General features: G+C 42.6%; 1 protein-coding gene across 2 annotated transcripts in view; it reads right to left on the reverse strand.

Moving 5' to 3' along the window:
- The window catches only part of NEDD4 (NEDD4 E3 ubiquitin protein ligase), a 261,538-nt gene extending 242,515 nt beyond the window's left edge, over positions 1-19,023 (reverse strand). For both annotated transcript variants that reach the window (XM_077474123.1, XM_077474121.1), the window contains exon 1: positions 18,876-19,023. In XM_077474123.1, the coding sequence (XP_077330249.1) occupies positions 18,876-18,917 (42 nt within the window). In that variant the 5' untranslated portion in view covers positions 18,918-19,023. The remainder of the gene's footprint in view (positions 1-18,875) is intronic.
- Between the last annotated feature and the right edge of the window lie 2,715 nt (positions 19,024-21,738).

Here is a 21,738-nt window from a genome sequence, read left to right on the forward strand (position 1 = left end):
CAGCTGACTTCCTGGTTGTCCTCCCGTGGGAGTAGGCGTGGCTATCGCCCTCGCAATGGTCCCTGGGAAATTTCCCAAGAATCCATGGGGGACAATGAAAGTTTTTCTTTCCTTGTCACTGCTCTCACTGAGCATGTGCAAGATGGAGCGGAGCATGCTGGGAGCCAGACGTCATCATATACCAGGAAGTAAATGCCTGTGGGCTTCAGACGCCCACAGTTAAAATGGAAAATGCCAGGGCAGGTTTTTATAAGTCATCCTGAGGAAAAGATTCGTCGCGCCGGGGGTCAAATAAACGCCGGACGTGGATGCCAATCGAAGGTAGCACTCGCCCACCAGTGAGACAGGTAAGAAAAAAATAAAAAAAGAGCGGAATCCCGCTTTAAGGTTTCAAAGATGACGTTTGGTAACGCAAACCTTCAGCTCCCTCCACATATTTTTTTATGGGATTAAGGTCTGGAGACTGGCTAGGCCACACCAGGGCCTTAATGTGCTTCTTCTTAAACCATTCCTTTGTTGCCTTGGCCATGTGTTTTGGGTCATTGTCCTGCTGGAATACCCATTCACGACCCATTTTCAATGCACAAACTGAGGGAAGGGGGTTCTCACCCAAGATTTGACGGTACATGGCCTCGCCCATCGTCCCTTTGATGTGGTGAAGTGGTCCTGTTCACTTAGCAGAAAAACACCCCCAAAGCATGTTTCCATCTCCACGTTTGATGGTGGGGATGGTGTTCTTGGGGCATTCCTCCCCCTCCAAACACGTGTGGAGACCCCAGCAAACCGCATGGTCTTTGGTGATTTTTTTGCAGCACTATATCTAAGTGAACCCTTGAAGCACCATATCAAGGAATAATAACCTTTTACACGTGTACATTTTTGCTAAATCACTAAGGGCCATTCACACCACATGCAGTCCACGGCTTTTTTATCTGCATCAAAAATGCATGGAAAGTAGCTTATATGGTCTTCAACAGCATAGTTCACACCGATGCTTGCAGTTCCAGTGCAATAAAAGTAGAACATGCTGCATTTTTCCTGCACTGGACTGTACTGAAATACTGTAAAACGCATCAAAAACGCACTGAAACACACATGTCCTTATGTAAGGTTAAGAAAAAAAAAAAAGGAAAAAATGCACTGGAATGCATCAAAAACACCTCAACAACGCACATGCAGAAAAGCATCTGGACTGCATTTCTATGGTGTGAACTGGCCCTAATGGATTTATGAATTACAATACTTGTCACTTGTATTTTCATTAATATATGAATTGAATCTTTATTTAATTAGTTTATGGCACATTTGCTTTATTGCATCATGAATTTTTATTGAAGTTACAGCTGGTATTGAATTCAAATATACAATACCTTTCATATAAATTTCAGCAGCACGTATTTTTGTGTAATAACCAGACCAAGCAGGACTGGTTACATATTTTCCATGTGTTTTTCACATTCTTGCTGAGGTAAATATTGTAGTGCACATAAGTATATTTTTTATCATAAGCAGCGCCACACCTACTCTACAATCCCTAATTCATTCTGACTCTACCTCGGTAGTTGTTTAACCACTTACAGACCGGACCATTTTGCTGGCTTAAGACCAGACCACTTTTTGCGATTCGGCACTGTGTCATTTTAACTGACAATTGCGCGGTCATGCGACGTGGCTCCCAAACAAAATTGACGTCCTTTTTTTCCCGCAAATAGAGCTTTTAGTGGTATTTGATCACCCCTGTGGTTTTTATTTTTTGCACTATAAACAAAAATAGAGCGACAATTTAAAAAAAAAAAAACACATTATTTTTTACTTTTTGTTATAATAAATATCCCCCAAAAATATATAAAAAAACATTTTTTTCCTCAGTTAAGGCCGATGCGTATTCTTCTACATATTTTTGGTAAAAAAAAAAAAAAAACGCAATAAGCGATTATTGATTGGTTTGCGCAAAAGTTATAGCATTTACAAAATAGGGGATAGTTTTATGGCATTTTTATTATTAATTTTTTTTTTTTTACTAGTAATAGCGGTGATCAGAGATTTTTATTGTGACTGCGACATTATGTCGGACACATCGGACATTTGTAACACATTTTTGGGACCATTGTCATTTATACAGCAATCACTGCTATACAAATGCACTGATTCCTGTGTAAATGACACTGGCAGTGAAGGGGTTAACCAGTGAGTGGCAGTGTAGGGGTTAAGTGTTCCTAGGGGCGTGTTACTAACTGTGGGGGCTGGGCTTTGTTTTAGTGAACACGGATCTCTGCTCCAATCACATGGAGCAGAGATCAGCGTCACTTGTTGCTAGGCAAAACGGGGAGATGCTGTTTACAACGGCATCTCCTCGTTCAGCCGCCCCGTGAGACGATCGCGGGTATCCCCACAGCGATCGAGTCCGCGGGACCCGCGACTGGACTCACGGGGGTCCTGACCGGCAAGCTAGCTTGCCGCCGCTGGCGCACTCGCGATGGCAGGGTGGCATTTAAAACAGGACGTACCTGTATGCCAATATGCCTGCCCTTGCCATTCTGCCGACGTACATGGGCGTGCACCGGTCGGGAAGTGGTTAAAGTGGAGTTCCGCCAATTTATTTTTTTAAGTCAGCAGCTACAAATACTGCATCTGCTGACTTTTAAAATATGGACACTAACCTGTTCAGGGCACCCGTGATGTCGGCACCCAAAGCAGGTCTTTCCCTTGGCTTTCAGTGGAGGCACCACCATCTTCGTTTTTTAGCTTTGCGTCTTCACAGCCTGGTTCCCTATTGCGCATGCACAATCTCACTGGTCCCTGTCTTCTGGGACCTGTGCGTCTCCCAGTAGACAGTGAAGGGGACGGAGGAGGCATCAGATATGAGGTAGATATCCGCGGATACTGCAGCTATCTATGCCCGGAAGTACTAGCAAATACCTGGAATATACAAGAGAGATAGAACTCCAAATAGTGTAAAACCCCTTTATTACCAGAGATAAAAAAAAGTAAAATTGCACTTACAGTGTATAAAAGATCAGAAAGCCTTAAGTCCGTTGCGCCGGCCGGACGCACACAGACAGACCCGTTCTCCTGGAACCGTTACAAACACGAGCTGAGCGATACGCTAAACGTCACCTCGTGTTTGTAACGGTTCCAGGAGAACGGGTCTGTCTGTGTGCGTCCAGCCGGCGCAACGGACTTAAGGCTTTCTGATCTTTTATACACTGTAAGTGCAATTTAACTTTTTTTTATCTCTGGTAATAAAGGGTTTTACACTATTTGGAGTTCTATCTCTCTTTTATGGCTTTGATGGCTTCACCCTGAGTCCTTTTGGATCTATAAGAAAGACCCCTGGGAGTATTTACTTTACAACCCTTATTTGGAGTGGTGATGCAGGGAGAGCGTTAAGGACCCCGCCAGGCTGGAAGACGTGCTCATATCTAAAGGCCTTCTGTGACCCTCTGTAGTGGGGGGTCATGCCCTTCTGGTAAGCGGCAAATTTAATTGTGTTTCGGTGGTGGCTCAAGCACTATTGCAATGGACCAAGTAATGGATCTTTTCTGAATTTTTATGTTTCATTTGTGGAGGACTTTTGTTCACAGTTTTCTACAAAAAGTAGTCTACTGTGACTTATACACTTTGACTCACTGTTTATACACTGGGTGTGTGTTTTGTGCATAGTTTTTTTTTTCATATAGGTACATGTTATGTGATTCTATACTGCAAGGAATGAGTGTTTTGTATTTATAACCTATATATGTTTCTGCTATCTAATACACAAGGGTATACTATTTTATGTGTAGAGGATATCAACTGTTCACGATTTTTCCAACTGTTGCACTATTTGATGTTTATATAAGTTAGCGCGGCTTAGTATATTTTCTGTTTTGTTTTTCCTGTAGTTATGTGACACAGTTAAGCTGCAGCAAAACTTTTCTTATTTAAGAGTTTCACATATGATTAATTTTTACGTTTTACCTTAGCGCAGTTTTTCTCCTTTTTTTCTGGAATATACAAGTATCTGCTCCCCCCTCCCCCCTGAAAGGTGCCAAACCTGACAACGGAGGGGGGGGGGTCTGAAAAGCAGAAGTTCCATTTTTGGGTGGAACTCCACATTAAGTGGAGTCAGCAGCTATATAAATATTGCTTTGTCCGTAGTGTGGAACCACTCGTATATTGTCTGTACCTCCGATATGGGCAGACAGTTACACTATGACAGGAAGCTCAATGAACTACCAAGAGAGTTAAACAGTGCCCTGGTAGTTCATTGAGAACTACAAACTAACAGCTGCAGAGGCGGTCAGTGCTTATAGTTTTCGCATTCAATGAACATGGTTTTCTTTAGATTGTGATAGCGAGCTGGGGGAGGGGAAGATCACCTACTCGCTCTCAAAACGGGGACTCAGGGAGGGGCGGGGGCTGGTGCATTTGTATCACCCAAGATGGTGGGGAGGCAATTTGTTCAGAAAGGTGAACTTCTCTTTTAAAATTATTATTTTCTTGTCACAAATATAAAAGGGCTGGTCCACAATGGTCCAGAGAACTGACCCCCTTCGAAGTGATTTGTACCAGTTCGACCCCACAAAAACATCTTATGCTATTTAACAACCATAACCCCAAACACAATGAAGCTGTCAAGACTTGGGAGAAGGATCTCCAGCTAGACCTATCTAGAGAAGATTGGGAAACAATTTACGATTATATTCATAAAAGCTCTATCAACATTTCAGCACAGGAAAATTGATATAAAATATATTTTCGCTGTTATCGGACTCCAGACAAGCTCCACAAATACTATTCTTCGGTTTCGCCGCTGTGTTGGCGTTGTGGCTTGGATATGGGAACCCCACTTCATATTTGGTGGGACTGCACTAGGCTTAAATCTTTCTGGGAAAAAGTACATGAGACAATCGCCCATATCTCCAGTTATACCTTTGAGTTTACACCATCTCAATACCTTTTACATTACACCACACTTTCACGATCAACGTATAAGAAATCCATTGTCCCACACCTAAATGCAGCCAAACAATGCATACCTCTTTATTGGAGGAGCAATACCCTACAGGACTGGTTCAAACATATAGAGAAGATTTCGGAGATGGAAAACCTGATTCACCAAGCCAAAAACTCCCCAACAAAATACAGTAACACATGGGCGTGTTGGTTACACTTCTGGGAATCTCCACAATTTCGGGAGCTTCTGCACACAACTTAACTCCCTTCCCCTGTAGGGGTGTGCCTTCGTCCCAAAATTCAAAACACTTACGAATACCAAATTTAACAATCCTACCATATCCGCCACGCCTATTTGTCTCTCCGCCTCCTTTGTTTGACCATGATCGTTATTTCCCTTATTCCCCTCCTTACCCCCTCATTAGGATAGTTCCACCCGCACAGGTCCTACAGGAGAGGGATTGTTCGTATTATAACGGTTATCTGCACTGGCAAATAATGCTACGTTCCAGCTCTCCCTGGATAACTCCCTCACATAGGTAGGCACTAGCTTTCCTCATCGATTGCTTTATCCACAATATGACTTGGATGGTGGGTTATGCTCATGTGTTATTGTGAGGTAGAATTCAGTTCCGCTCCAAAATTGTAGACCAATAATACCGCTATATTACGAGAATCTCATTTACCCTCTCCTCTTGCACAGCGTGATCCCATTAGGGGTGAGGAGGTAGAGAGGGGAGGCTATGGCTCTACCCGTATATTTTCCGGACCCACTTCTACGACTCGCATCATGACCTTTCGGCCATCCTGGTCATCCTATTTACATCCCCCTTACCTCAGGCACTTCTAACTAAGTTAGAAGTATATTACCTCTGTTTGGAATATGTACATGGCTAAATTGTAATGCTGTAACGTTGTACCACGAATTGTGAGCATGTATATGGGCCTTTTATAGCAGCCCTTTGGTTGTGTTGTGATGGATTGTAACTATCTTTTCTTTATTAATAAAAATTGTTTGAAAAAAAAAATAAAAAAAAATAAAAGGGCTGGTCTTAATAAGCCTAGTACACACTTGTAGTTTCTTTTCGTTCAACCCAGCTGGCTTAACAAAAAAAATAGAAAATGAAGAGCTCAAGAGAAGCCACTGTACTAACAGTCCGAGGTTAGTACAGCGATCTCTCCTGCTGAGTTATTGTGTTCTGACAGCAAGACGGCTTCCTCGCCAGAACACACCAGTCAGGTGCCGATTGGCAGACCTTTCTCAGGCATGCCCTGCTGTACACACGAATCGAATGTCGGCTGGTTTCTATCAACCTTTCCAATGCCGCCCAATTCAATAGAAATCGGCCAACATCCGACCCATGTGTACTGGAGTCGGTCTGACAGAAGCCAGCCATTCAGCCGGCTTCTGTTGAAGGGACACGACTGTAAATGGTCTGCCGATCGGCTCCGGATCAGCGCTCTCAGCCAATGTGTTCTGACGAGGGGCCGCCTCCCTGTCAAAACACAATAGAACAGCAGAGGAGATCACTGTACTAACCTTGGATTCCCTGATTTCTCTGTCAATATCAATGGCTCAACTATCAACTTTTTCCCCCACACCAAAGGTCCTAGGGGTAATCCTGGACTCCCAACTAATATTTCAACCTAACATCCTATCGCTATCCAATATTTGCCACCTCAACATCTCCAAGATACGCCCCTTCCTATCCATTAACACCACAAAGCTTCTAATCCACTCCCTGGTTATCTCTCAGCTCGACTATTGCAACGTCCCTCACCATTGGCTTACCTCTAAATAGGCTAACCCCCTTCTGGACACCATGAATGCTGCCGCCAGGCTCATCCACTTTACAAACCACTCAGCCTCTGCTACCCCTCTCTGCATTCCCTCCATTGGCTGCCACTCAACCAACAAATTTAATTCAAGATACTAACAGTAACTTACAAAGCCATCCACAACTTGACCCCAAGCTACATCACTAACCTAGTCTCAAAATACCAACCCAATCGTTCTCTTCACTCCTCCCAAGACCTCCTGCTCTCCAACTCCCTCATTACCTCATCCCATGCTTACCTTTGGGACTTCTCCCGAGGTAATTTAGGACTCATGCACACTGCAGCCAAGACCCCCCCCCCCCCCCGCCAAAAAGCTGCTTTTACAAGAATTTGAGATTTTATTTCAGCTTGAGGAAGCTTGTACTTTTTTGCGCTCTTGTGCACGTTTTTATTTAACTTCTTCAAAATGGGCTATAAACCCTCGTATTTTTGCACCTTAACCACTTTCAGACCGGACCAATTTGCTGGTCAGAGACCAGACCACTTTTTGCGATTCGGCACTGCGTCGCTTTAACTGACAATTGCGCGGTCGTGCGACGTGGCTCCCAAACAAAATTAACGTCCTTTTTTTCCCACAAATAGAGCTTTCTTTTGGTGGTATTTGATCACCCCTGCGGTTTTTATTTTTTGCGCTATAAACAAAAATAGAGCGATAATTTTGAAAAAAACGCATTATTTTTTACTTTTTGTAATAATAAATATCCCCCAAAAATATATAAAAAAACATTTTTTTCCCTCAGTTTAGGCCGATACGTATTCTTCTACATATTTTTGGTAAAAAAAAATCGCAATAAGCGATTATTGATTGGTTTGCGCAAAAGTTATAGCGTTTACAAAATAGGGATAGTTTTATAGCATTTTTATTAATAATTTTTTATTATTTTTTTTTACTAGTAATGGCGGCGATCTGCGATTTTTATTGTGACTGCGACATTGTGGGGGACCCATCGGACATTTTTGACACATTTTTGGGACCATTGTCATTTATACAGTAATCACTGCTATATAAATGCAGTGATTCCTGTGTAAATGACACTGGCAGTGAAAGGGTTAACCAGTGGGTGGCAGTGTAGGGGTTAAGTGTTCCTAGGGGTGTGTTACTAACTGTGGGGGGGTTGGGCTTTCATTTAGTGTACACTGATCTCTGCTCCAATCACATGGAGCAGAGATCAGCGTCACTAGTTGCTAGGCAGAATGGAAAAATGTTGTTTATACAGCATTTCCTCCATTCGGCCGCTCCGTGAGACGATCGCGGGGATGCCCGCGACCGGACTCACGGGGGTCCCGACCAGCGCGGGAGCGCGCCGCTGGCGGCGCGTTCCCGATGGCACGGCGGCAACGAATATTGGACGTACATGTACGCCAATATGCCTGCCCGTGCCATTCTGTCGACGTACATCGTCGTGCGCTGGTCGGGAAGTGGTTAAAGTGGGGTGCCCCCTAAAAAAAAAAAAAAAAATTAAAAGTCAGCAGCTACAAATACTGCAGCTGCTGACTTTTAATAATCGGACACTTACCTATCCCAGGGTCCAGCGATGCGGGGGAACGAAGCCCCCGCTCATTCTCCGCTCCGCTCGTGGCGTCGTCATTCTTACTGTGGGCACCCGGGTGTGGCTTCACAGCCGAGCACCCACTGCGCACGCGCCGTTATACGCCGCACGGTCATCTGGGACACGTGACAGGTCCCAGATGACTGTGCTGCGCGAGGGGAAGTGATGTCACCAGCCCGGGCAAGGAAGAAGGCAGACTACGAGGGACCCCCTGGCAACAGGTATTTAGAGGTGAGTAAAAAAAAAAAAATTCCCCCCCTCCCCCCAATTATTTATTTTAAAGAATTTTAAAGTTTCTGCCGATAGAAGCATATGCCTGAAAAGACCATAGGGGTTTATTTACTAAAGGCAAATCCCATGTGCACTACAAGTGCACTTGAATGTGCAGTCACTGGGGATCTGAGGGGAAGATCTGAAATGAGGGGACGCTATGCTGATTCTATCATCCAATCATGTGCAAGCAAAAATGCATTTTTTTTATTTTCCTTGCATGTCCCCCCCCCCCCCCCCATCTCCAAGTGCACTTGTAGTGCAGAGAGGATTTGCCTTTAGTAAATAAACCCCATAGTGTGCATGGCTAACATGGAGAGGAGTTTCCGGGCAAAACAAATAAGACCTTAAGAGTCTGTAGGAACCAGGGGCTGTAAAACATGAACAGAAGCTTATATATCTACAATCTAGGACAGGCTGCAGCTATACACTTGTAACCACACATCTTGAGTTTGAACATGCTTACATGGAAGGATGTGCACCCCTGGACAAAGAGGGGTTGGTTATCTTAGGCTCCATGCACACTGAAGCTGATAAACTGCAGTTTATTGGAGTTTGGGCGTTTTTTGTAAAAGCCCATAAACTCCACTCTATGTTAGCCTATGTGTCCATGCACACATGGACGTTTTTCAGCTTTAATGAGCAGTGGAGTTTATGGGCTTTTTTCTGAACGCCAGAAATTTGCGTTCAAAGTGCCGTTTTTCAGCGGCAAAAAACGACTAACGCTCATTAACGCTCGTTCATTAGTGTTCGGCATTCTATTTTTCAATGCATTGTGGGATTTTTGGAGTGTCCTCTGTGTATTTTTATAAAAAACGCCCATTAACGCTAACGCTGTAAAACGCTCATTAACGCTAGTATAAAACGCTGTTAAAAGCAGGTTTTTCAACCAGTGTTTTCTGCCAGCAATCTGGCGTCCAGAAATAGCTTTTTTGAGCTTCAGTGTGCATGGAGCCTAAACTGGAGAGTGCAAAATCTGGTGCAGCTGTGCATGGTAGCCAATCAGCTTCTAACTTCTGCTTGTTCAATTAAGTTTTGACAAAAAAAAAAAATAGAAGCTTTTTTTCACTTTGTGGTGAGTCAGTGGAGACCTGATCCAGCGGGAGGGAGAGGGGAAATAACCGTCTTTCAGTTGCTGGGTGAGAGACGCTGCCATCTGTTCTCTGCTCCACAGATCGTCCTGCTCTATGGGCCCTGTGGTCCCCCCTATCAGCAGCCCTGACTGTATCCATATGAAATGTTTAACATTTTCTTTTGAGACAGATAGAGCTTTCTTTTGGTGGTATTTAATTACCACTGGATTTTTAATTTTTTGGTAAATTAAAAAAAAAAAAAAAAAAAAAAAAGACAGAAAATCTTGAAAAAACAAAAACGTTTTTCTTAGTTTATGTTCTATAACTTTAAAAATAGGTAACTTTTCTTCTTCAGTGATGTGCATTGAAGAGGTTGCAATGAACAGGCACCGATATACTGCCCTGATTATCAGTGTAAACAAAGTGCTTACAGGCTTGCTAGGTAGTATGGTAGGAAGGGACTGCTGATAACCAGAAAGGTTGTTTACATGTGATCAGCTGTGAATGGCCCTTTACCCCAATCTGTGATCAAAAGCACACAGCAGTCAAGCAGAGCACTCGATGTGCACTGCAAGAGGCAAGCATGGGGCATGGTTTTGGGAGGATGTCCTCCCAGAGCTGAACGACTGGACTGGACAACTGTAGCGGTCTATTGGCTATTGCATGGTCAGGAACTGTTTAACCACTTGCCGACCGCCGCACGCTGATGTAAGTCCCTACTTTGGGGACGGATATTGTTGTTATGGCAGCAGCTAACTGCCATAACCCCGGTATCCCCGTGTTCGGCTGGCTACAAGATAAAAGTTGTCTCTGCAGCGGATTCACCGCAAGATCACTTATCGGTGGTGGGAGAGGGGCCCCCCTCCCTCCGCGAACCGGTGCCCTCCGCCGCTTACAAGAGCCATCGGCAGAGGCGATCGCGTCTGTCCCCTGGGCTGACATGGAGATGAGTGAGGGGAAGATGCAGTGTAAACAGCATTTCTCCATTCTGCCTAGCAACTAGTGACGCTGATCTCTGCTCCATGTGATTGGAGCAGAGATCAGTGTTCACTAAATGAAAGCCCAACCCTCACAGTTAGTAACACACCCCTAGGAACACTTAACCCCTACACTGCCACCCACTGGTTAACCCTTTCACTGCCAGTGTCATTTACACAGGAATCACTGCATTTATATAGCAGTGATTACTGTATAAATGACAATGGTCCCAAAAATGTGTCAAAAATGTCCGATGGGTCCCCCACAATGTCGCAGTCACAATAAAATCGCTGATCGCCGCCATTACTAGTAAAAAAAATAAAAAATTATTAATAAAAATGCTATAAAACTATCCCTATTTTGTAAACGCTATAACTTTTGCGCAAACCACTCAATCGCTTACTGCGATTATTTTTTTACCAAAAATATGTAGAATTACGTATCGGCCTAAACTGAGGGAAAAAAATGTTTTTTTATATATTTTTGGGGGATATTTATTATAACAAAAAGTAAAAAATAATGCGTTTTTTTCAAAATTGTCGCTCTATTTTTGTTTATAGCGCAAAAAATAAAAACCGCAGGGGTGATCAAATACCACCAAAAGAAAGCTCTATTTGTGGAAAAAAAGGACGTCAATTTTGTTTGGGAGCCACGTCGCACGACCGTGCAATTGTCAGTTAAAGCGACGCAGTGCTGAATCGCAAAAAGTGGTCTGGTCTTTGACCAGCAAATTGGTCCGGTCTGAAAGTGGTTAAGTGAAAAAAAATGTTATTGCATTTTTGTGTAAATATGAGATCTGAGGTATTTTGACCCCGGATCTCATATTTAAGAGGTCCTGTCATCCTTTTTTTTCTATTACAAGAGATGTTTACATTCCTTGTAATAGAAATAAAAGTGACACTTTTTTTTTTTTTAAACAGTGTAAAAATAAAAAGTAAAAGGTAAAATAAATAAGAAAAAAAATATATATATTTTTTTTTAAACGTGCCCCGCCAAGGTCACGTGCAGAAGAAAAAGCATAGGTGAGTAGCGCCCGCATATGAAAACAGTGTTCAAACCACATGGGAGATATGGCTGCGATTGGTAGAGTGAGAGCAATAATTCTAGCTATAGACCTCTCCATGAAATGGAGCTTAGTTATGTAGCATGAGGCTGTATATTCTTCAAGATTTACATTTTTGGTAAACTCATTCCATGAATCCAAGCTCTGCAAGCTGAGGTAACATGCACTGCATTGATGCATTCACACAATGTCACAGTAACCATGAGATAAAACAAAGTTCATTGTTTTGCAAATCTATGTACAGTGCAAACTGTATGATTGAATCAGTTCTGATAATCGCTGTTTTACTAACCTGACATCTTATTATTCTAAATAGGAAACCTTCATTTTATATGTAAATAATAATGATTCTAACTACCTGCAAGAATGAGTCCTTGCATATAAAGAGCACCTGTCATTTCAGATCCATCATGGAAGTGCCTGTTAGCGGGCATCCACTCATCTGCTGCCGCCACATCCATCACCTTGTTGTGTCACTGCCACGTTACCAGCCATCCCATTGCAGTGAATGGGAGTGTGAGTCAACTGTGGGACAGAGATGACAGTTGCTCTTTAAAAATTATGATTTAACCCTTTCATGACTAAGCCTATTTTTGACATTTGGTGTTTACAAGTTAAAACCCATATTTTTTGCTAGAAAATGACTTAGAACCCCTAAACATTATACATATTTTTTTTAGCAGAGAATCTAGAGAATAAAATGTCGATTGTTGCAATATTTTATGTCACATGGTATTTGCGCAGCGGTGTTTTAAATGCAACTTTTTGGGAAAAGGGACACTTTCATGAATTTAAAAAAAACAAAACAGTAAAGTTAGCCCAATTTTTTTGTATAATGTGAAAGATAATGTTACACCGAGTAAATAGATACCAAACATGTCACGCTTTATAATTGCACACACTCATGGAATGACGACAAACTACGGTACCTAAAAATCTCCATAGGCGACGCTTTAAATTTTTTTTACAGTTACCAGGTTAGAGCTACAGAGGAGGTCTCGCTCTAACAATCACGGCGATACCTCATGTGTGATTTGAACACCATTTACATATGCAGGCGCAACTTCCATATGCGTTTTCTTTGCTGCGCGACCTTGCTGCGACGGGGGCGCTTTAAAAAAATTTAAACATCCGTTGTGACAGGTACTCTTTATGGAGGGATCGGGGGTCTAAATGACCCCCGATCCCTCCTTTGCACTTCAAAGTATTCAGATCGCCGTTTTTGGCGATTCTAAATACTGTATATTTTTTTAAAAGCGGCGCCATTGGCAGCCAAGTAAACGGGAAGTGACGTCATGACGTCGCTTCCGTGTTTACGATCAGGACATCGGAATGAAGCCGCTTACGGCTTCATTCCAGTCTGTCCCTAGACACCGGAGGCATCGGACTGTTGATTGGGGCTCTCAATGGAACGGGAGCCCCGGTAAGAGCGGCGGGTGGCGGCGGGAAGTGGGGGGATGTCCCCTCCCGCTCCTCCGGCATAACAGCCGAGCGGCTTTTAGCCGCATCGGTTGTTACAGCTAGAAAGCAGATCGTCGGCTCAAAAAACAGTACCGGCATGATGCCTGCAGCTGCGGGCATCATCTCGGTATAACCCCCGAAAGCCGTGTATGCACATTTGCATACGCTCGGCGGCAAGGGGTTAAATTAAGCCTTTTTACTAGTGATTTAAATCAAATCCACCCTGCCTACAGATACTGTAAATATCTTAAAACTTATGCCGTATAAGAGGTATTTACTGTATACTGCGCAGGTGATGTCATCGTGCATGTGCTCTAAAGGAATGGCGGCCCACGCAGTTTGAGAGAGCTGGCTCTGTAATAGGCAAGAAGAAGGTAGAGAAGGAAGCGCCACCTAAGTGTAGTATTAGAGAATGCTTTAAAGTGGTTGTAAACCCTTACAAACCACTTTGACCTACAGGTAAGCCTAGATTAAGGCTTACCTGTAGGTCCAAGAAATTTCTCCTAAACCTATATGGTTTAGGAGATATTTGCCCGAAAACGGGCACCGCTGTCTACGGCGCATGTGCCGTAGACAGCGGCGCGCAGGCGCACTGAGCGCAGCATTCTCAGCGACATGCACGGGAGTGACGTCATCGCGGCTTCGCCGAATGACAGCGGCGGAGCTGCGAGACCCACTAACAAGATGGCTGCGGCGGACTACAGGGGACAGCGGCGACTTTGCTGGCTCCTGTGTCAGGTAAGTGACACATAATGGACTACTATGCAATGCATAGTAGTCCATTATGCTTTGCCTTTGCAGGGAATGAAAGAGGAAGTAAACTCATCAGGGTTTACTTCCTCTTTAATGACACAATAAAAAAAACAAAAATTAGACGTTTATAGTACAAAAAGAGCAAATTGCTACTGTAAATATTACTTTCACTATTGCACAGTAAAATAAATAACCCCTTACAGTAGCGATTATGTGCTCTTTTTGTACTATGAAGGGCTATTTTTTTTTTTCAAACTCCATTATGTTACTAAATGTTTTAGGCCTGGTTCCCACACATGTGTTTTTTGGTGCTTTTTGCAGAAATGCACTACAGTTAATTTAACGTTCACATCTATGCTTTTTTTCAGCTGCTGCGTATTTGGAAAGGGTCAAGGACCTTTCTTAATGCAAACCGGTGCTTTTTTGGTTCAACATACTTCAATGGAGAAGCTGCAGAAAAGAATGTAATGCATTTTTGCCACAATTTGTGTTTTTTAATCTGCCCAACAAATTGGCAAAAAAAAAGCAAAAAAGCAAATCACGGCAAAATCGCGTGCGCAAAAATCAACATGCACTGCATAAACTGATCAAAAGCAAACTGCATAGATGTGTATCGAGCCGTATGCTGGCCACACGGATCATTTTTCAGACGAGAATATTCATGCAAAAAATCTTTGTACATTCGCTAAATGAAAATGTTTAAAATTTTCACTTGCTTTTAACATTCTGTTTTAAAATTAATGTAATTTCTGAATGAAAACGACATACACTGTCTGAAAATGTTTGACCAAGAAGTTTTCCATTTCTAAATTTTCCCGTCACTGTGGTTGAATATAAACATCAATTTGACCCCACTAACGATTAGATAATCGAACAAAGTTCTTAAAATTACTTTTTTTTTTTTTTTTTTCCCCAAGGAAGACATTGTTTTTGTATGGCCAGCATATAATATTACAGTTATGTTTGCAAAACAGTCTAACTTTTTTTTTCTTTAAATAAAAAAATTTGATCGGAGTCTGATTATATTTACCAGATTCAACCTCTAAGCCCTTGTATACGCGGTCGGACATTCCGACGGAAAATGTCCGATCGGACCGTGTTGTCGGATAATCCGACTGTGTGTGGGCTCCATCGGACTGTTTCCGTCGGAATATCCGACCGACAAAGTTTTAGAGCTGGGCTATAAAATTTTCCAACAACATGATCCGATCGGACTTTGTCCGATCGTTTGTAGAGAATTCCGATTGGACAAAGTGCCACGCATGCTCAGATCAAATTCCTAGACCAAAGCTATTGGCTACTAGCCTGAACGTAGTCCCGTCCTAACGAAATAACGTCATCACGTTCTGAACGATCGGATTTTCCGCCAACTTTGTCTGACCGTGTGTATGCAACACCAGTTTCTGACAAAATCCGACGGATTTGGTTGTCGGAATGTCCGACTGTGTGTACAAGGGCTAATAGTATATCTCTTCTGTCTGTTATTCTCAGAGTGGATTCAACATTTTACTCCCCAACCAGTTGGTTATTTATATTTACCACTGCATAGAGATATTTAGGAATGAATTGCTTTTGTTAAACTTTACATATAAACTCAATTATACACCGCTTTTTTTTTTTTAAGGTTATTAACCAATTAATCAAAACGATAATCGGCCAACTAATCGATTATGAAAATAATTGTTAGTTGCAGCCCTACACGAGAACTTTTCTGTAACTCTAAACTGGTAACCTGAAAAAAAGTTGATTATGGAGATTTTTAAGTACCGTAGTTTGTCAGCCATTCCATGATTGTGCGCAATTTTAAAGCATCACATGTTAGGCATCTATTTACTCGGCGTAACATCATTATTACATTATAGAAAAAAAATTACTCTAACTTTACTGGTTTTGTTTTTTAATCCATTAAAGTGCAATTTAAAAAAATAAAAAAATTGCATTTGAAAGACCGCTGCGCAAATACAGTTTGACATAAATTATTGCAACAACCTCAATTTCATTCTCTGAGGTCTCTGCTAAAAAATTTATTTTTGGGGAGTTCTAAGTAATTTAATAGCAAAAATTACATTTTTTTACTTGTAAACAAAAAATCTCTGAAAAAGGCCTGGTCTCAAAGTGGTTAAAGAGTATGTAAACCCAATATTTATATTCCTGATATGTGTACCATGTACTACCACACTAAGCATGTAAACACACACTGTTCAGTTCTCTAGCTATGGGAACTCCTCCAATGGTCAGACATGTCCTGACACCGCCCCCCGCACAGCCATTCAATGGGAAGATCAGTTTGCTGCGGTTTCTCCTCCCCCAACTCATATGCAGCTGAGAACAGAGAATATGTGATCACTTAGAAAAGATAAACAAGGTATTTAAGTTTTCTATTTATACAAAAACGTTTTGCCATCTGTTTCTATTTTAAAGGATAAGTTCACATTTACAAAAAAATAAAATAAAAAATACACATCTTTTTGCAGGTAAAAAAAAAATGTGCATTTTTTTTTTTGGGTTACAAATCTGTAAAGCATTGCACCCACGATCCGCAGACTGGGTGTAATGGCACAGGCCTGCAGACTGTCTGCCTGTACCTCTAATATGGGCAGTTACTGAATGACAGGAACAGTGTCCTGGTAGTTCATTGAGAACTACAAGTGGACAGCCGCAAAGAACGTTGGTATTTGTAGTTTTCACATTTACAGAACACTGTAAATTAATGACGCAGCCGGGCAGGGGGAGAAGATTCATAGCTCACTGCCAAAACATGTTACATGTTAAACCCGGAATATGGGTGCAACATGTTACAGAAGGTCAACTTTGATCACTTCAATAGCGGGCACTTTCACCTCCCCTTCCTGCCCACACCAATTTTTAATTGTCACACTTTGAATGACAATTGCGTGGTCATACAATATTGTACCCACATGACATTTTTATCCTTTTTTTTTTTTAGACAGTTAGAGCTTTTTTGGTATTTAATCTCCACTGGGTTTTTTAGTTCTTTGCAAAACAAACGAAAAAATACTTAAAATTTCTAAATAAAACCTTTTTTTTTGCAGTTTCTGAAAGAAGTCAACCCCGGGTGCCACTCCTGTCAGCTAAGAACAGGAAACTGAGGCTACAATTCGCACAGGATTACCAAAATTTGGCAATAGAATGGAAAAACGTTGCCTGGTCTGATGAGTCTCGATCTCAGCTGCGACATTCAGATGGTAGGGTCAGAATTTGGTGAAAACACCACAAAAGCATGGATCCATCCTGCCTTGTATCGACGGTTCAGGCTGGTGGTGGTGTAATGGTGTGGGGGAGATTTTCTTGCCACACTTTGGGCCCCTTAGTACCAATTGAGAATTGTTTAGACACCACAGCCTACCTGAGTATTGTTGCAGACCATGTCCATCCCTTTATGACTACAGTGTACTCATCTTCCGATGGCTCCTTCCAGCAGGACAATGTAATATGTCACAAAATTCAAATCATCTCACCACTGGACAATGGGGTCACTGTACTCCAATGGCCTCCACACTTACCAGATTTCAATCCAATAGAGCACCTTTGGGATGTGGTGGAACGGGAGATTTGCATCATGGATGTGCAGCCGACAAATCTGCAGCAATTGAGTGATGCTATCATGTCACTATGGACCAAAATCTCTGAGGAATGTTTCCAACACATTGTTGCATCTATGCCACAACAAAGAATGAAGGCAAAAGGGGGTCCAATCCGGTACTAGCAAGATGTATCTAACCTGGCCAGTGAGTGTATATCTCTCTCTCTCTCGTATTTATATAGCGAGAGAAATATATCGATCTCTCTCCCTGGCGTGCTATAGATCGCTCTCGCTCTATAGATCGCTCTCTATTAATATCGATCTCTCTCTATAGATCGCTCTCTCTCTATAGAACACTCTCTCTCGCGCATTCTCTCTATAGATCGCTCACTCTATAAATCTCTCTCTGTAGATCGCTCGCGCTCTCTCTCCCTCTGTAGATCGATCGCGCTCTCTCTCCCTCTGTAGATCGATCGCGCTCTCTCTCCCTCTGTAGATCGATCGCGCTCTCTCTCCCTCTGTAGATCGATCGCGCTCTCTCTCCCTCTGTAGATCGATCGCGCTCTCTCTCCCTCTGTAGATCGATCGCGCTCTCTCTCCCTCTGTAGATCGATCGCGCTCTCTCTCCCTCTGTAGATCGATCGCGCTCTCTCTCCCTCTGTAGATCGATCGCGCTCTCTCTCCCTCTGTAGATCGATCGCTCTCCCTCTCCCTCTGTAGATCGATCGCTCTCCCTCTCCCTCTGTAGATCGATCGCTCTCCCTCTCCCTCTGTAGATCGATCGCTCTCCCTCTCCCTCTGTAGATCGATCGCTCTCCCTCTCCCTCTGTAGATCGATCGCAATCTCTCTCTGTAGATCGATCGCAATCTCTCTCTGTAGATCGATCGCAATCTCTCTCTCTCTGTAGATCGCTCTCTCTATATAGATATCTCTCTATGGAGCAATCTCATACATATATATATCTTGCGATCTCTCTCGATATATATCCTTAGTTTATAGGACGGTTTTGGAAGAGCTTATATATTACCACTTCCAAAACCGTCCCGTAAACTGCGGATCGCTCCCGTCCTTCCCCAAACTCCACGATGGAAAGGTTGGCGGTGTGATGGGCGGTTGCTATGAGTTGTACATATCCAGCAGCCACAGGTTGCCTCATAATCCAATAATGACATCGCATTCCTCATTAGTAACCATCAGATAATGATCAGCACAGAGCAGAACACAGTGACCTATGACCCCGGCTTCCCTGGTGACCTATGACCCCGCCATCAATCCCCATCCTCTCTCATCACACATCATATCCCCCCTCCTCCTCCTCATACAACTCAGGTCAGTGACAGGCACAGAGCTGTCACCACAGGCCAGTCACTCCACTCCCCGCCCGCTCCGCTGTCGGCGCCCTCACCTCCTCCTCCGGTAGACCGAACACCTCCATAGAGGAGGCCATGCTGGGTGGGCCGCACACCGGCCCGGGAGACGTCTGATACACTCCGGAGTTTCCGCTCACAACTCGCTCCGCGCTCGTTCACGAGGCACCCCCTAGTCACGCGCCGTTCCCAGCGTGCGCGCGCCTCCGACAGACGTCTTGTGTCATCCCCGAGCGCAGAGCGGCTCTGTGTGTGTGAGGTGGGCGCTGCCTGCTCCGACCACACGGTCCCCAATCCCCACACGGGAGATACATCTACAGTACACAGCTCTGCTTTACAACAACAATATGTAGTCTGTACAATACAACTAAAGGCAAATCGTACCCGCCGCAGAATTTGTCCCATTTGGGAGATTTCCATTCACTTCTTGTCCCATAGACAAAACAGCAGTGAGAGGAAATCCCTGGTTGTGACCCCCACCAGAAGAATCCCCTTCTAGTGTTGTTTGGTGACAACCCAAAATTTAGGATTTTCTTTTATTTTTACTATCTGGCCCCATTCACACCTCAGTGTTTTGTAACTTGAAGCTTCAAAATGCTGGAAGAGAAAAACAAAACAATTATTCTCTATGGAGATGGGTCACATCTCTACGCCAAACATTGGAAGCTCCAAATAGAGCTTTTCTTTCTTTTTTTGGAGCTAAAATCGAGCAGATGCGAACATTTTGGGCATATTTTTAATCCCATAGAAATAGATGGAAACGCATCATTTGCGCATATTTTTGCATTTTGTTGTGCGTTTTTTGCATGTGTAGCACTAACCCCCTATGGAGCTGCTGGTTATTTTTGGGCTTACCGTTACCTTCCGTTCTCCTTGTGACACGTCTAGGGGATGTCCTGTGGTAGATGACCCAGTATCTTGAGACTGACAATAGATCCACTTAAATGGATTTTATTTACAAAAACTCAAACCATTGAACAGTCTTTCAACTTGGGATCAGAGGGTTGGAAAGGAAAGTTCAGGTACTCTCAATGTCAAAGTCCAAAAACATTAAGGAACTGCATCCAGAGAATAGCCATTCGCAGCTGTATGGTCACTCAGGTTGGACAGTCCTTCTCTCACAAGGCCTAGCAGCCAACAAGGTGCTTACTCAGGAACAAGGTCTTTGTCACAGACGTTGTTGCAGAACACGTAGGGAAACTAAGCTGTAGAACAATTGTAGGATACCTGGATCTTTCAACCAGCTTGCCGATATCCACAAGACCGGATTATTTCGGTACCTTCAGCCCTTCCAAGCTCTTGTTAAGAAAACCAACCCGTACGTGGTGTTCTTCTAAAGAGTCCTCCCCTGGAATGCTTAAAGTACAATGGGTCTCTCCTGAACCGGAGACGGCACCCAACCACCTCAGAATCCTCCTTTAGTTTCCTTGCCCTGGGTTAGCCAGCCCCAAGGCATCAAAGTCAGGTGGATCCGCACCCCAGGCCATAGCCTTCCTGGGGGGCTGGTCAGGAGGACCAGGACCCCGAACCACGTGACGTTCGCATTCTAAATACCCTCTCCCAGAGGGCACAGTGGGAGGGCCACTCCCACTGACCTGGCTCCGAGAGAGAGTAACTTAAGGACCTGACCAGACCATAGTTCCACGCCTGCCATCTGAGACAGTGCCCCTTGTGGCCAGACTGAACATCTCAGTCCAGTCAGACTGATACAGAAGTCTAATTTAGGCAAATAGACCCAAACCAAACCGTAGTTTGGGTAAAGTTTAATTTTGAAAAACACATATCTTCAGGAGCCAACCGTTACAACAGGATTTTCTGCTCAAATGAAAAAATAAAATATTAATACCATTTGAACAAATAAATGTAAAAATAAATACACAAAGAACTAAAAATTATCATAAATAAAAAATAAATTAATAATACGTAATGATACATAACACTAACCTTAAAAAATATTAAATCAATGATTTTTATTTTTTTTATCAATTCTTTATTTATGACATATGGCAATACATCCAGCACAATTTTTGACGGTTATCAAATAAATTATTGTTAATAATAAACACCCAAACATGCACAAAACAAAAAAAAGTTAATTATTATTTATTTATTTTGTGTTAGGGTGTTACTTAGTATTTCATTATTGAATTTATTAATTTATGATTTTTTTTTTTTTTGTGTATTTATTTTACATTTATTTATTCATGTATTATTATTAGTAGTAGTATTAACACCCTAACAATAATAATAATAAATAACCCTATTCCTAACCTAACCTTAACTCTAACCCTTTACCCTAACGAAAAAACATAATAATAAATTAATAGTAATAATAAAGAAATAAAAGGTAATGGAAAAGCTAAAATAGCTGAAATACCTAGCAACAAATGATGCAATAGATAACAGTTTTCTCTATTGGCTAATAAAAAAATGCCAAAGTTTAAAATTGCTGTATAAATACGTGCAAGTCGCGCATTAAAATGTGCCAAAATCGTGCCTAAAAACACACAAACAAATGCTCAAAGCCACTACACTCGGGTTTGAATGCAGCCTAAAGGTGTGTACACACGATCCAACGATCGGATGGAGAAATTCGCTAGACCAGCTGTCTGATGATTTTCGGATTTCGACACCTGATTTTGCTTTTTGGTCAGACAAAAGCTGGATGCGCAGACTATAACATTTTTGTTGGATGTGAACTCAATGTCTGATTTTCGTTTCATTAGTGCGGTTTTTCATACAAAAAAAAAAATCGTAAGAGCAAGACTACGCACGCTCAGAAAAGAAAGAATACATACAAAACTATTCAACACATTAGGTCACATCTGACGTTGTATTCTGTCGTACGAAAATTTTCGTATGGTGAGTAACCTCTTCACTTTTGGCACGAGACCAGCATGC

This window comes from Lithobates pipiens, unplaced genomic scaffold, assembly GCF_037356315.1.
Source record: "Lithobates pipiens isolate NorthernLeopardFrog02 unplaced genomic scaffold, aLitPip1_a1.2 Scaffold_8, whole genome shotgun sequence".
In the NCBI taxonomy this organism is placed as follows: Eukaryota; Metazoa; Chordata; class Amphibia; order Anura; family Ranidae; genus Lithobates; species Lithobates pipiens.